We start from the raw sequence: 15,161 nt of genomic DNA, 5'->3' as shown, positions 1-15,161 counted from the left end.
GTATCTGGGTATATAACAATACCACATCCAATGTCACTAGAAAGTGTTTGTTTTCTTCGATGTCCATCATTTCGATTTTGTTGATAAAATCCATTGTGTCCTGTAGGAATGATGTAACTTCCACCATAAATGGTTTTAGGAAAAAATCAACACATTTTGAAATGGGTTCTATTAGAGATTCACATCCCAAGACTATTGGTCTTCCAGGTGGGTAATTTTCATCCTTATGTACTTTTGGAAGTACATAGAAAATCGGTATTCGCGTTTGCTTATTCTGTAAGTACTCATATTCATAATTTTTAATTTTTTTTTTTTTTTGCCTAGAAAACCTTGCTCATATCCTATGTTGACCTTTTAATTCCAATGTGGGGTCTTTTGATATTTTCTTGTAGCATTCTTTGTCTCCAAGTTGTCTGTTCACTTCTGCTGTGTACCGTTCGGTTCCCCAAACCACAATTGAACCGCTTTTGTCGGCCTGTTTAATTGTTATAGAATAATAATTTTTCAATTTGCATAAAGCATCTTATTGTGCTTTCGTGATGTTTAGTTTCATGAACCGTTTTTACTTTTTCTCCATTTCCGCAATTGCTGGTAGAACAGTCTTTTCAAACATGATCACTTCTTTTGGAATTTTACCTGATGAAGGACAGAATGTAGATTTTCTCCTGAGGCCTGTTGTTTCCAAATTGCCTGAATGTGGATTCTCTGCAAAGAACATTTTTAAACAGATTTTTCTACAAAATTCGATAAATTCTGCCCAATTGTACAAAGTCCGTATTTCTTGTTGGGACAAAGGTTAATCCTTTTTCAAGAATACTTAATTCCACGCTAGTTAGAATTTTATCCAATAGATTATAGATGGGTGAACTATTCAATTCTTGTAGGTCTGTCGCCTTGTCGACATTTCCCAGGGCTGGTTGTTGAACCTGATCCTGCTGGCCTCTCCCTAAAAAAGACGGCTGTTGTTGTTGTTGGAAATTTTGTTGGAAATTGCCTCGTCGGTTAAAGCCTGGGTGACTGCTAGTATTTTCTGTTTCACTCCCACTGGATGAGGAGAAAGTCTCTGAAAATGAAATGAAATTATTTTTAGATCTCCCTTGGTAGTGAAGGAGAAATCTCTGTGCTTCCGGTCTAGAATAGAAATCTATTTGGAGATAAGGATATACCTTATCTAGCAAGAAATTATTTTTGTCCTTTTCGAATTTCAAACCTTTTTGATTGATTGTGTAATCTTGAATTTGAGGATCTCTTTTTTGACTTTCTCTAATAGTGCTTTTGAATCCGTGATCAACTGGTTTGCTTTAATTTCAGCTTCCAAAGTAGCAATCTCTTCCAATTGCTGTTTTGAGAGTCTTTATGCCGTTTCAACAGTGAGGACCATGAGGTCCCTGGTGCACTTAGTTTCTATGAAACTGTAACCTTTTTTGTACAAGGGGTCTTCTGTAAAAATAACTGGTACATTGTACATTGGAAATTTTTAGGAAACGGTTTCTGTGTTTTTGTTTTTCATCCACTCTGGACCTGTTGAGAATCCCCACATTGGGAGGGATTCGAAACGCGTAGACCACGGCGTTTAGGCCAATCAAAAATAAATGTTGTACATATCTTGAATTTGGCTAAATTCATGCGATTTGATGGCCTTTGCCTTGTTTTGATTTTGACTTTGATTCTGGCGTTATATCAAACAGTTGTTCTTTAAATATATTGTATAGTGTGTTTGGCTGGTGTATGAAGGGAGGATAGGGTGTAGTGAGATGTGAGGATAGGGTGTAGTGAGAGTTGAGTTATATTAGTATGATTGAGACAACAGCGAATTTGGCAGAGTGAGTGGAGTGTTGAGAATGCACAGAAGTGAATCTAGTATGAAAATAAAGAGTTGTATACATGTATGCAAGGGAGAATGGGAGATTGCCCTTTATTATTTTGAACTTTGAAATGTTTTGTACTTTCGAAGAACTGTTAATGTAAAATTTAAATAATTCTTTAGATTAAATCCAACGGATAAAGTGGTTGCCGTGTTATCGTTTTTCTCAATGCACCTTAACTAGATTGTGAAAATTGTAGCAGTACTGGCGCTCTTTTGTTATGTGATATTATTAGGTTTGGCCTTACTGCCTAAGAGCCAAATCCTGCTTTGGTCTTCCATACCATGGTAGCATGAACCATTTCGATCCGTGAAGAATGCCCTGGCTATAGCTGATTGTCACTGTTGCGAGTGTGCAGTGTTAAGACATCTGCGCCCTGGAGTTTCTGAAGAAAAAAAATGCAGTTGGACAGCTCATTCCATATGCGATGTGACATGGGTCACGTGTACCACTACCTCTAATACCTCAAAGTTCTTTAAAAAAAAAAAAAAGTCCGGGCAGATCAGGCAAGTCATTTTAATATCCCTTGAGTGTTGACAGTAAAATTTTATGACTTGTTGTCTCGCTTGCTAGATGTTATTCTTTCGACCAGCTGCCTGCACACGAAATCCCTCTATGCTGGTTGCTGGGTAAATGTTGTGGCCTGGTGTGGGGTTTTTCATCGCAACACACTGCAGGCCAGACTTTCTTTTTTTTTTTTTTTTTTTTTAAATATTTTTGGTAAACCTTTATTATACTTAAAGCAGTACAATCTCGGGCAAGCAAAGCGCCAAGAGCAAACACAGATGTCATTACATCCCCAAATTGCCCCATTGTAGCTCAGGACAATGTTCGTATTATCAAATACCAGGATGAATGGGGTTTCTTTTTTCTTTTGGGATTCTAAGGAACAGGAGCAATAGCGAGCAATCTTTTCGAAGTCTACAGCCAATTATTAAGACATACAGAGGCGATCAACTGGACAGTTAAAGTGGGAGTAGGGGCGAAATAAGCAATACTGAACAGCCATAAGCGCAGTCTCCATACGGAACAAATCAGTGCCCCACCCCACAAGAACTGAATACGGCATAGATTTCCCGAAGAAAGAACAGAAAAGTGCAGAGAAAAGGGCCATAGAATCAAGAAGAAACAAGAAGATACTCAGTACCCAGCCCTCCCACCCCGCACCCCTGCAGAAGGCCATGGCCTATCCCCCCCGCAGTGTGCCCGTCGCCCTAATGGGAAACCCGAAATATAGTTAGAGAAGAAGTGAAAAAAGAAGAAAGGATGGAGGAGAAGGACAACCAGCAGGTATATTTTCAGCCGCCCACCCCCGGACCCCGCAACCGATAGGATACCAACGTTCGACTCAGTCAATGTCCCGCTTGTCCCTCCTAGTCCCAGCAATGTGAGCATTAGCAATCCAGAACACGTCCTCAGCCTTGTCCCCTGCGATCAAGTGCGTTGATGGAGTCCAGCAGTCCAGCCGCCATCGTGGATGAAAGAGGCGCCCGGGATGGCCACAACAGAATAGGAGGCTGTCCACCAAAGTCTACCCAGACCAACGCTGCGTGTTCGAGGACGATACAAAAAAGATCAAGGCAAAGCAGTAATCCCCCAAAGGCAGCGGGCCAGTACGATAACACCAGCTCCAGGAAAGGATGAAGAGTCACGCCACCAGACCACAGAGGAGTTGCCGGACATGGCGTCCGGGGACGATACCCCAACCATTGCATGAAACCACGAACACCAGACCTCTTTCGGACCATTGCGGTCAGCACTGCGTCGGAATCAAAATCGCGGTCCTTCAACGCCTCCGTATGTACCTGGGTAGGCAGTTCACTGCGGTCGGGTGCAGGGTGTGGCGCAGTGCCCCGCACTTGAGGACAACCACGGCCATCAGGAGCAATAGCATCAAACCGGCTCCCCAGATCCTGGGCATTATCATGAAGGGCAGCTTGTATAGCGCCTAGAGCGCCCAGAATATCGCAGATCCCCAGCGGTGCCTCAGGAAGGGAGGATGCAGCAGTTCTCTTCTCCTGAGGCTCACGGGCGTGTAGCAGCTTTTGAGGCCGGTCGCCATCATCACATGTTACCAGCAGACCACCCCGCCGACACTCCGCAAAGTACAGCCGGGCTAGAGGCACAGGGGCAGCAAACTGCATTGCGTCACCACTCGCAGCGCTGATACAATGTCGGCAATTACCCTGACTCTCAGTCGTGGTCCAGGGTCTCCACTTCCAAGCGCTGAATGCGCGATGCACAAAATGGCTCCCACTACAGCGCAGGGATAGACAAAGGAACTGTCCGGGCCTTACACAAGCGGGGAAATGATACAATGTATTTCCCTCAGTTACAATGATTCCAGGCGTGCAAGATCGCAGGGCGGGATGAATCGCTGCAGCGGGAAGCACAGCGCGACAGTCTCTCACCGGCCGATCGACTCCGCCCCGTCTTCGATGGCCGCTGTTGTTGTGGCCGGGTCCGGCCGTCCCTCACAAACAAAGACCCAGTCTCTCAGCCATTAAGGGCCGGGGAAGAAGCGAGGACGTTTCACCACTGGTACCGCTAGTAACGAGCCGGGAAACACACCATTGTGATCGGAATCGTTTCCCCGTTCCAAAAACTGGGCTCAAATGCAGGATAGATTGCAGGATGCTGGAGGAAAGCGTGAAGGTCGGCGGAGCCGAGAGTCTAGGCGGCCATCGTGGTTGCAGGCTAAGCTCCTCCCCTGAGACCGACTTTCTTATTTATTGGTTTTTTTTTTATTGTTGGTCCACCACAGCCGTGCAGTGGGTACAGTTAAGGGTTAATTGTCAGCCCTTTTGGCCATTTTGTTTGCCTGTTCGAACCTCCCTTTTTAAATCACCTGTTGGGCGTTTTCTGAGGCTCCTGGCGCATATGCTCGCTCTAAAGCCATTCCTCTTGCCTTAGTGGGGCCTCAATTTAATCTTCATGTTCCTTATGTTCACAACTTTCTAGCCTATGAACATTTGCTCACTACCGCTGCTGATAATTGAGGCATTCTTAATTATTTCCATCACTTCGGCACGTTGTATGGGTAAACTACAGGTGCTGTCTGTGGGATCTCCCAATACCCCTCTCTTCCTAGACAAATGTTTGCTGAGGACTAGTGCTACCTTCCGGTCAAATGTGGAGTCACCCTTCCAAATCAGTCAATTACCTTTTGAAATATTCCCCTCTGGCACACCCCTTCGAAAGCAATTGGGGTAGACACCATTGTCTTGATCCCAAGAGCTTCAAGTTTCTACGTTGACCATATGAGGGAACACCGTGTGAACGAACCGTTCTTTGTGTGGTCACTGGGAACAAAAAAGGCAGCGCAGAAGAGGGGTGTGTTCAGATGAAAATTCCTATGCATTCAAATCTACTATGCACTGGTTGATCAGGGACTGTGTTATTCCTCCAGGGCCAAGGCCTCTACAACAACATTGACTAGGAGGGTGCCGCTTCTGGATATCAGTCAATCTGCGACCAGATCTTTAGTGCACTCGTTCATGAAATACCAGTGCCTTGACAGTCAGTACCACCATCAGGACTATTTCCCCTTCTTGGGTCTGCAATACGTCTTAACCTCATGCGCGCTAGCGGAATTCCGCTCCAGCGCTGAGATTTTCGAAATCGCACTTTTGGTGACGAGCTGGGCTCGTCATCAGCGTGCGAGGAGGCTACGCCGTGACGAGCCCAGCTCGTCATCAGCCTGGAAGGGGTTAATCTAAGTCCACTCCTTAAATTATCCACTGTTGAGATTGAAGGCTGTGGTATCTGTTCCAAAGGAGATTAATCTGCGGTTAGCAGTATCCATCAGAAGAACAAGTTAATTTACCTTTGGTAACAGTAAACACTTAATAGAACAACAGATTCCACACTACCTCTTCACCTCCCTGTTCTGTGGAGTGGCCTCCTGAATATCATAATAAAGTTCGAGATTGAAAATCCAATCACTTTCCCCTGCAATTTGTTCAAAGTATTCCGAATATGAGGTCATGGAAGGGGAAAGATTGCAAAATCAATGTGCAGGATGATGCTTGTATGTGGTTCAGGCGGTGTGAAATCACCACAGAGCCATACTGCACAAGCTACTGGGGTGAGAGGAGCATTTGAAGAAGAAAAAAAAAACCTTGATCCAGTCTGTTGCCTAGAAATATTCTAAAGGTGATGAATCTGTAGTTACATACAGTATCCACCAGAAGGAACACTACCGAAGGTAAGTAACTTGGTCATTAGCCTTCACTGGCTTGATTCAGATCATCTAGCAGCAACCGAAGTGGTGATTACATTTCTTTTGAGGACGCTGTAAAAAAAACCGCTTCGTCCTTGTGTGGGAAGCTCATCTTATTTATGCGAATATCTCCCCAATTAAAACAATTTGAATAATGTACAACATATAACTCAAGTGTCTCCAGGGTCTTGTTTTTCCTAGTGCATATAACAATGACTGATCCAGAGTTTAAAGCATACAATTTTCCTTGTTTTGTGGTGCTAATAAGACGTTCACTTCTTTCACAGGCAAATTAAGAAACATTGTGCTGAGCCTTTTACAGAATACTGGACTTGTTTAGATTATACAAACCTCCTGGAACTTCGCCATTGTCGTAAACAACAGAAACTATTTGATGACTGCGTCTTTGACAAGCTGGGTTGGGCAAGACCTGATCTAGGAGAGTTGTCAAAGGTGAGATTTGCATTTCTTCTCTCCTATGGTTAGCTAGGTACAATACCATTATGATTTGGTACTTAATTGTTAGTTCATTTTAGGACGTTCTGAATTTATTTCATAGCATTGTTTTTTTGTGAATTCTGCTGTAACCACTGCCAAAATGCTGAACATAGATGTATATCATAATTATGGTAAAAAACAACAAATTGCAAGTAAAAAGTGAAAGAGACAAATTCACATTTAAATTTTTTTTTGAAGTAGTTCTTCTTGAGCTCTATGCACAGTGCATTTTACACACTTATGTTAAGCTTTGGTGTGAAAAATGTGCACTTTGTGAATGGATATTCCCAGCCCTATTCACAGAAAAGTGATTGTTGAACTTTTATGTCCATAAGGTTAATTTGTGAATGAATAAATTACACCAATGTGACAGAACTACTGCATTCGTAATTTAAGGATTGAGGCTGGATTGTGTGCGTGTGTGTATCTAGGTTCACTGGAGTCTAACATTAGGTGGGCAAACGCCTGCTCTTAACTGTCTGTGTAATTACTTAGCATCTTCTTCCACCCTGGAAACTTGTGTATGTTTAATTCTATCCGGTACAAGAGAAATAAATCAATTTGGTAAAATAGGAAGATCCACATGAAAAAAGAAAATCTGCAGGGAAAAACTGAGGAAAGGAGCAAAAGCATTTTGGCGTCCTAATTTTAGATGCATAGTTTACTGCCTAAGGTCAAATTGTACATTTATTATTTTTATGCATTACGGTACTAAAGGACATCTACAACTTTGTGGATTCTCTTGGGTATTCGTTTGATTTATTTTTATATTTTGTGACTCACTAAAAACATATTTGCTACATGTGTATTTGGTTTATCAATTAAGGGACAAGTTTCTAGCTTTTAAATCAGCTCTTTTTTGGGTCGGCCAACCAGTAAATTACTGTTTGCCAACAAAAACTGTTTCCTATATTGTGTTACATTTTCTAATTATTAGCATTTGAGGATAGTGTTCATGTTCGTATTAGAAGCCATTCTTCTCTACCCTTTGCCGCGCAGGTCAGTGTAGCAAGCTGTGACAGGGACTGAATTCTTACAGTTTAAAGTCCATATTTTGGGTAACTCTGTAAATATGTATATGTCTTCCTTCAATTGTGTACTCTAACAACACTATATCCTGCAACAAAGGCAAAAATGCAGTCCTTAACTGCTTGACCACTTTTCAGATACGCAAAAATTTCTCAGACTTTGTTTGAACTCATTTTGCATATCAAATCCTAAACATTGGATATAATTAAGTTTTATTAGCTTGTTTAGCCTACACATTATTCAGAAATCAAAACCATTGTTTATACAAATAAAAACACTTATTAACAGTGCACAACACATACAAAATGCACCAGTCCACATTTTAAACAGAAAGTTCTCTATTTTATCCAAATTGTCCAAACTCCTAGGATCCAGCATGTACAGGGTTTGTAGGAACTAATTATTTTTACCAAGGAAAGCCACCTCCATTTTACTGAAAGGGTTGCGTATATGTAGTTGTAAAGTCCAACTACTCCCTATGTGTAGTGTTTGATGCGTTTAAGCCCTTTTGTTTTGGGGTCTGCTCAGGACCAAGACTGGGTACAACTGAAAAGCAATGTAATGAAAAAAATGCTTTGTGAGATTCTCATTGTTTTTGTGGGCATTTATCATTCAACTAATCATTCAACTAGAGCCCCTCGTAGTTGACTTAAGTTACCTCTATTATGGTATGTGCTCCATCTGTGTCCAGTGTAGTTAAGTTGAAACTGTATCATCAAATGAAAAAAGCAAACGGATAATCGTAGTTAAAAAAACAGTCTTATCCTTCACTGTGTTTTTCAAAAGGCATTGGTTCATGGTGCGACTTACATGTGTTGCCTGCATGTCTACTGTGTTTTCGGCCACTTTTTGACTCGAGGGTGCGTGAACATTCTTCGTTTAGTCATTTCAAAGTTATTATTCTCAGGTTTCCAATTCCTGGGTTTACTGTGGAAAAATGTTCAATTAATTGAAGTTTTCACCTTTAGCTTTGTGTCTCTTTTACACTGTGCATTAGATTAAAGGCTAACTTTGTCAGTGCATGCGGCGTAATTTAGACATGGCGCCACTTTATTTTGGCCTTGTTTTTTGTCTTTGAATTTACCATAATAGTGTTGTAAAGTGAGTCTTTAAGAAGAGGACAAAGCAAACAAACAGAAGATGTTTTTATTGCCATCAGAAAGTGGCCGCAACCACAGTAGACACACGGCAACTCATGTAAGTCTCACCACGAACAAACGACTTTAGAAAAATATCAATGAAGAATAAGACTTGTTTTTTTTTTTTTTAACCACAAGTATCTGCTTTATTTTTTCATTTGATGTTACGGTTCCAACTTAACTACACTGGACACAGACGTTCCACATACTATTATAGAGATATTTTAAATGAACTACATGGGGCTCTCGTTAAATGATAAGTGCCCACAAAAAAAATTTAGAATTTCACAAAGCAATTTTTTCATTCAATTTCTTTTCGATTGTACCCAGTCTTGGTCCTGAGCAAACCCCAAAACAACTGTGTTTGACATCCATCAACTTCTACGCATATTGGACTTTACAACTACATATAGGAAACCAATATTGTGAATTTGGGTGCCGTTTCTTGGTGCAATTAATTAATTTCTACCCCGTACATTCTTGATTCTAAGAGTTTGGACGATTGGAATAAAATAGAGAACACCTCTTTTTAAAATTGTGGACTGGTACATTTTAAATGCGTTATGCACTGTTAAAAATTATTTTTGTTTGTATAAGCAATGATTTTGATTTCTGAATCAAGTTGGGCTAAACAAGCATATACAACGTTTGGTTATGTCATCCAGTATTTATGATTTGATATGTAAAGTGAGTTAAAAGAAAGATTGAATTTTTTTTGTGTATGTGATACGTGGTCAAGCAAATTCAATTTCTTGATCATTAAGGACTGAATTTTTGTGTTGGTTAAATAATTTCAGACAAGGTATGGTATTATTGTATGTTTTTAGTGGTCCAACCTTGCTGATAAAATAGACCCAACTCCTTAGTACAGACTTCTTTTAATTACAGGCATTTTTCATACACACACATAGAGCATACACAGACGATATCACAACACACAAAAAGAAAACTCAGAAAGTTAGCAAGGTAATTATTGACAATGGATGTGATAAATTGGGACGCAAGAAAAAAAGGATGAAAAATGTGAACTTAAAAAATTGTCAAATACAGAGATTTGTGGGGCAAAGTGTCCCAATTGAAAAGTTGGTCAGAATATGAGGGGGGAAAGTCCAAGAATAGTTGCATGCTTGCCACTCATGAAAGAAACCAACATTAAAGAAAGAAATACGGAAATTGGTACTATGGAGAAGGCTCAGATGGAGCAAGGTGTCAGGCTGCTACTAGTTCGTAGAGTTAGTAGTCAGGAAAGTGGCTAATCAAGAAGGAGGAACACTCAATGAATAGGGTAAGAAGTGACCTAGTACTAAATGTGAACAAAGGTGGAGACTGGAAGACGAGAGAAAGATGAAAGACACAGTTGCACAGTGAATGAAAGAGAACAATGACGGTTAATGCTGGATGCCAGTAAAGCATTTTCTTTTTTTTCTTCATGAATTGTTGGGGGGAGCAGGAGTATAGATCATTACTTTGCTTGTACAGGTTTGACGTGGTTGTTAACTACCATGCCAAAATAATTCTATTCTATCCTTCTCTTGCAATTTGGGCAGCAGACTAAATAAAAAAAAATGGGTATTTACTATATGGTTTGACGCTAACCTCCCTGGCGTTTTTGCCTAAATTACAAGCTGTCCTAAAGAATTTTCAAAAAAAAAGTATAATTTTGTAGCTTTGGGAACCCAAACTGTATTTTATTACAGCCACTATGAACTTCTCAAAAGGTAATTGCCTTTTTGGATGTCATAGGTTATTGGAACTGCAGATGTACCTGAATGGTTTAAATGTTGTGTATTGTTTTGTATTTTTTGGGATCTTAAAAGCACAAAATTGATCTAAAACTATACGCATTAACAAAATGTAAATTTAAGCATTTTGGAATAGTTAATTGAGAGCACTAGTGAAATGAGCGGGATTAAATTGTGATTGTTCATTGTGATTTTATTTACCTTTAGTGTCCACATAATTAATGTAAAGAAATGTTTGAATGAGACATTAAATCTAATTCCAATTGACGAAATGCATTTGATATCCACTTTGCTTCAAAAGCACATATTTGTATTAAAATAATTAACATATTACCCTTTTCTTCAGGTCACAAAAGTGCAAACTAGCCGCCCGATTCCGGAAAATGTGTACCACTCTCGCCCAAGACCAGAGCCAAATCCAGTTATAGATGCAGAGTTGAAACCTTCTAAGTATGGCAGTAGGCTCTTTTTCTGGAGCTGGTAGCAACAAATCCAAGAATTCAGCAATTCAGAAGAATAACTGATGTGACTTTAAAAGTTTGTGATCGTTTCAACAATTTGTGATGTGGCATAAATAAAACATAATATCCTTGATGGATTAACTAGTCTGTTTTTCATAAGCACACAAAACAGCAGTCGGAATAAAAAAAAACGCTGCTAAATATTTTATACACATGCACCCATTTGTCTGCCCATACATCATGGCTGTTTTAATTTAATTAGATAGTAAGCCTTTATAGAAGCAATATATTTGGAAAAGTACATGGTGTCTATACAGTTCCACCTATCATACAGAATAAGGATGGTCATTGTGAAGTGTTTAGACCGTAGTTTTGTGTGCACCTTCTGCCAATTCATATTTACGCTTTTTAATTTTTACACCGAACTTGGTGGTTTAGTTTATGTGAGGAGCTTGCTTGCGACTTGCCTAGTGAATGAATAGACTTCAATCACATAACGTAAACTGGTAACTGTGAGCTGACTACATGTTCACCCCCACAAAATCATAACTGTATTGTTGAAGTAGCAGATTTATTTGGAAATTCAAAGGTACCAGTGAGATACACAAAGGTTTCTGAGGATTATTCTGACGTAGCTTCCTCGCCTATGGAAGACTCCATTGCACAAGAGAATATTTTCAGCAATGCTCCCTTGTGCTGTGTGTCCATGTGGTGAGACTGGACCACCACAGAAGTGATGGAGGGGCACTGCTTACAAGCACCACCTCCATGCGTTGACGTCAGTTCCTTTCGTTCAGCCCCTTCGCTCCCTACTTTATCTTTTTTCCAACAACGTCAAATTCTTACTATGATTGAGCGCTATGTAATATGTCCTTCTCCAAAGACGGCTGAAATCAGTACCAGAACAGCAGGAAGCAGATGTCAGTCACACAAAGTATGCATTTCAAACTGCGTATCTGTCACCCCAAAGGGATCGCCTGGTGCTGTCAAAAATCAAGACTATAACTTGCGCTATTGTCACAACTTGCTGTAATAAGATTGCCCATGTGCACCAAAAAGTGATCTAGGAGTGTGAGGCAAAACTTTTCATTGCCAAACATAAGTTGTGGTTGAAGCACTAGATGCACTCTTGGATCTGAGGCTGTACCTGGGGAAAAGTAAATTTCCTGGCTGAAGTGTTCCAGTAAGCCCAGATCTATGTTGTGAGGCAGCGGGCAGCTGAATCTTTGCACTAAAAAAGGCCCACTATTGAAATTAAGGCAAATGTGCTAATTGAAATTCCCCAACCAGTACCAACTTCGTCTGAACCGCTCTTTCCTTTCAGGGAAGCCTTTGCAGGAATCTTGAATTGGTCATCCCACTGTTTGTCATATAAATTACTTTTATTTGCGTTCTATATAAAAGCAATCATTTTTCCCTGGACTTACAAAGCCAAGAGAGCAGGCTTTTCATGAGCAATGCCATTGGTGCATGCAGCACAAATGAATAGCATTTGAAAACAATGTATTTGTTGGTTATTGTATCAAATATAACGAATACCAAAAAGGAAGAATTGCTAAGATACTCGCTATGTTCAAGCAGAAGGCATGCATTCTTGTGAACAGATTTGTCACAAATAGAGGCTTACCTCATAGTGTATTACGTGATTTGTATTAAAAGTAATAAAAAGTGAAAATGCTGCTCTCTAAAGGTGTAAGTAAATTAATGGTTCCTCGCAATAAAATACACAACAAAGTGGAAATTGGTTTACAAGCCAATGCCCCATGCTGTATACTTTGGTAGGCAAAAAGAAAATGTGAGAGACACTCAATAGGGAAATGAATAAAGAGAGCTGATTCAAAGCGTGCGTTTTCTTTTTATTTGTTTTGGAAATCATGATTTTTTTGTGACACGTGGTGCTATATATAGTCCATATCTGGTTTTGTTATTCTGGTATTTAGTCTATGGACTTTGAACATGCCCAGCGCTTCTCATTGCTTATTCACTCTGGCTTTAAAAATTCCTTTGCTGTTGTTGGTGAACGTTTACATTTGTCTCACTGTTTTGTTCCCGCCCTGGAGACTGCCCCTGCTACAAGGATCCTTTCACTATCGGCCATATGTTTAGTTTCAGTGCACTTTTAATTTTTTTTAATTCATTTATCGCTATTGAACAGATGAATATAGTGTTTGTGCTTTGAAAGTTTGGCACCAACCATAGCACTCTTATACACACATTTCATCTGAAGGTGTTCTTTGATTATCTCCTTTTAAGGTGAGTGCATAGAGTTAAACAATCCCCTTAATTGAAAATGAAAAGCTGGGTGGGGAACATGGTGGCTGTCGGCTAGTGCCGGTCGCAGGCTCTCATGCACCCGGCAAAATATATGAGGATTACTTGTGCCAGAAATGTCAGGGGGTCTCTGTAGAACATAGTGGCAGAGTGAAGCTACAAACTCCCCACAGCTCTGCGGCTTCCATGAGCATCGTACATCGTACGGAGAGTGTGTTCTTCCCTGCCTTGGAACGTACATCGTACGGAGAGTGTGTTCTTCCCCGCCTTGAAACAGCAGGGCAGACGCGAAGCAGTGTGTGGGCTGAGGCAGCGCGCAGCTGCATGGATCGGCTTCCGGGGCAGTGGGACAGCATTCTGCACCTGAGATCGTGCTTGCCTGCCCAGGCAGCCGGCTATCTCTCCATTGCGAACCCAGAAAGGTGGGCTTGGAGGATGCTGCACCAAGCCCCCTGATGACCCCGGTAAGAAAAAACTAGGGGAATTGGGACCACGTTGTTCCAGGTGAGGCTCCTAAATCAGGAGAAACACACTTCGCGAAGAGGAAGGAATTAAGTGAGGCTTCTTCCTGTTGCATAAATGGCTACACACTTAGAAGTAAGCACATCTGGTTAAAATGGCAAATCCCCTGAGGGGCCTCCTTACAAAGAGAGTCCCCTTTTGGTTCTCCAGAAGAAACTAGACAGCCCGGCTTTTCACGCTCACCTCCTCTTCCCCCCCACCCCCCAATATCGATTTAAAAGGCCACTCGCGGATAATACTTCTTTGACTGCAGATAGAAGGCCGGCTACAAATGAACCTGACAGTGTTAGAATGACACCTTCACTCCGTTCCTACTTCAAGGTCCAAGCTCAAATAGTCCTTCCCGCCCTATTACTACAGTTGCCTGCCCAGTTTCCATGCATAGACCTGAAATCTGTGAGAGCTATGGAGAGTGCTACCACCAATGAGAATGGGAGAACCACTTTACGCTTAGAAAATAGGTTTGGCCACCTAGCAATAGCAGCAGAGAATGGGGTACTGGTTCAGAGCAACTCTAGGTCTGGGAACACTGAGTCAGACTCTCGCCCAAAGGGAAGTACCCACCGTAACGGTTGGCCCGACTGATCAGTTCCACAGAGAAACTTCTATCTACCCTGTTAACTGAGAGTAGGGAAAAGTTTGCAGTTTCAGAGCTAAACCAACAAAAGATCCAGGATGCACACGAGGTGCAGGAAGATAAGATCAACAATTTAATGGAAATAGTCTGGGCAACGGAGGTGTCTCTTGAAGATCTTTCTAAACAAGTCAACACTAATAAGAACGAGATTTCGAAGTTGAGGCAAAGCGACAGAGAACTCTGGGATAAATTAGAAGCTATTGAAAATGGCACCTGGAGAAACAACATCAGGATTTTGAATGTCCTGAAAGGCCTTGAGGGAGGAGATACTAGAGATTTTAACATTAGCCTCCTCAAAGAATTTAACATGGAAATAAAGGAACAGAGTCTAGAAGAAAATATTCAGAGAGAACACAGAGACCCATTCCTCAAGAGACCTCTGAAGAAAAACCCGAGTAGGATCTTGGTGAATATCAAGTCGGATTCCATACAGGAGAAAATCCTCGCGGGGCCCTTAAAGTAGGGACATATAAGAAAGGAGAGTGGTCCTTCCGCATCAGATCAGACATCTTACGTGCCACTCAAGATAGACAGTGGGAGATGGGGATGTTTATTCAAGAACTGAGAGGGCTGGGCATCGCTGCCAACCTCCGGTTTCCTGCTTCCCTAAAGGTGATGTGAACAATAAAATGCATACCATCCGAGACCCCAGTTAAGTCTGTACCTTGATTGAACAGATCAAAGCACATTCAAAATAACTTTACTAATTTTGCTGTGATGTAGCGAGAGAGCTCCAATTGGACCTAGTCACCAGAATACCTCTAGTTTCTTGGGA

The 15,161-nt window shown here is 41.1% G+C and overlaps 1 protein-coding gene across 2 annotated transcripts in view; it reads left to right on the top strand.

Moving 5' to 3' along the window:
* Positions 1 to 11,089, top strand: part of NDUFA8 (NADH:ubiquinone oxidoreductase subunit A8) — a 57,128-nt gene extending 46,039 nt beyond the window's left edge. For both annotated transcript variants that reach the window (XM_086921085.1, XM_086921084.1), the window contains 2 exons: positions 6,375 to 6,540; positions 10,842 to 11,089. In XM_086921085.1, the coding sequence (XP_086777211.1) occupies positions 6,375 to 6,540; positions 10,842 to 10,979 (304 nt within the window). In that variant the 3' untranslated portion in view covers positions 10,980 to 11,089. The remainder of the gene's footprint in view (positions 1 to 6,374; positions 6,541 to 10,841) is intronic.
* Positions 11,090 to 15,161: the final 4,072 nt, after the last annotated feature.

This window comes from Lissotriton vulgaris, chromosome 5 (genome assembly GCF_964263255.1).
Source record: "Lissotriton vulgaris chromosome 5, aLisVul1.2, whole genome shotgun sequence".
Lineage (NCBI taxonomy): Eukaryota > Metazoa > Chordata > Amphibia > Caudata > Salamandridae > Lissotriton > Lissotriton vulgaris.
Note: the sequence above shows the minus strand (reverse complement) of the source record. Positions and strands in the feature narration are given on the sequence as shown.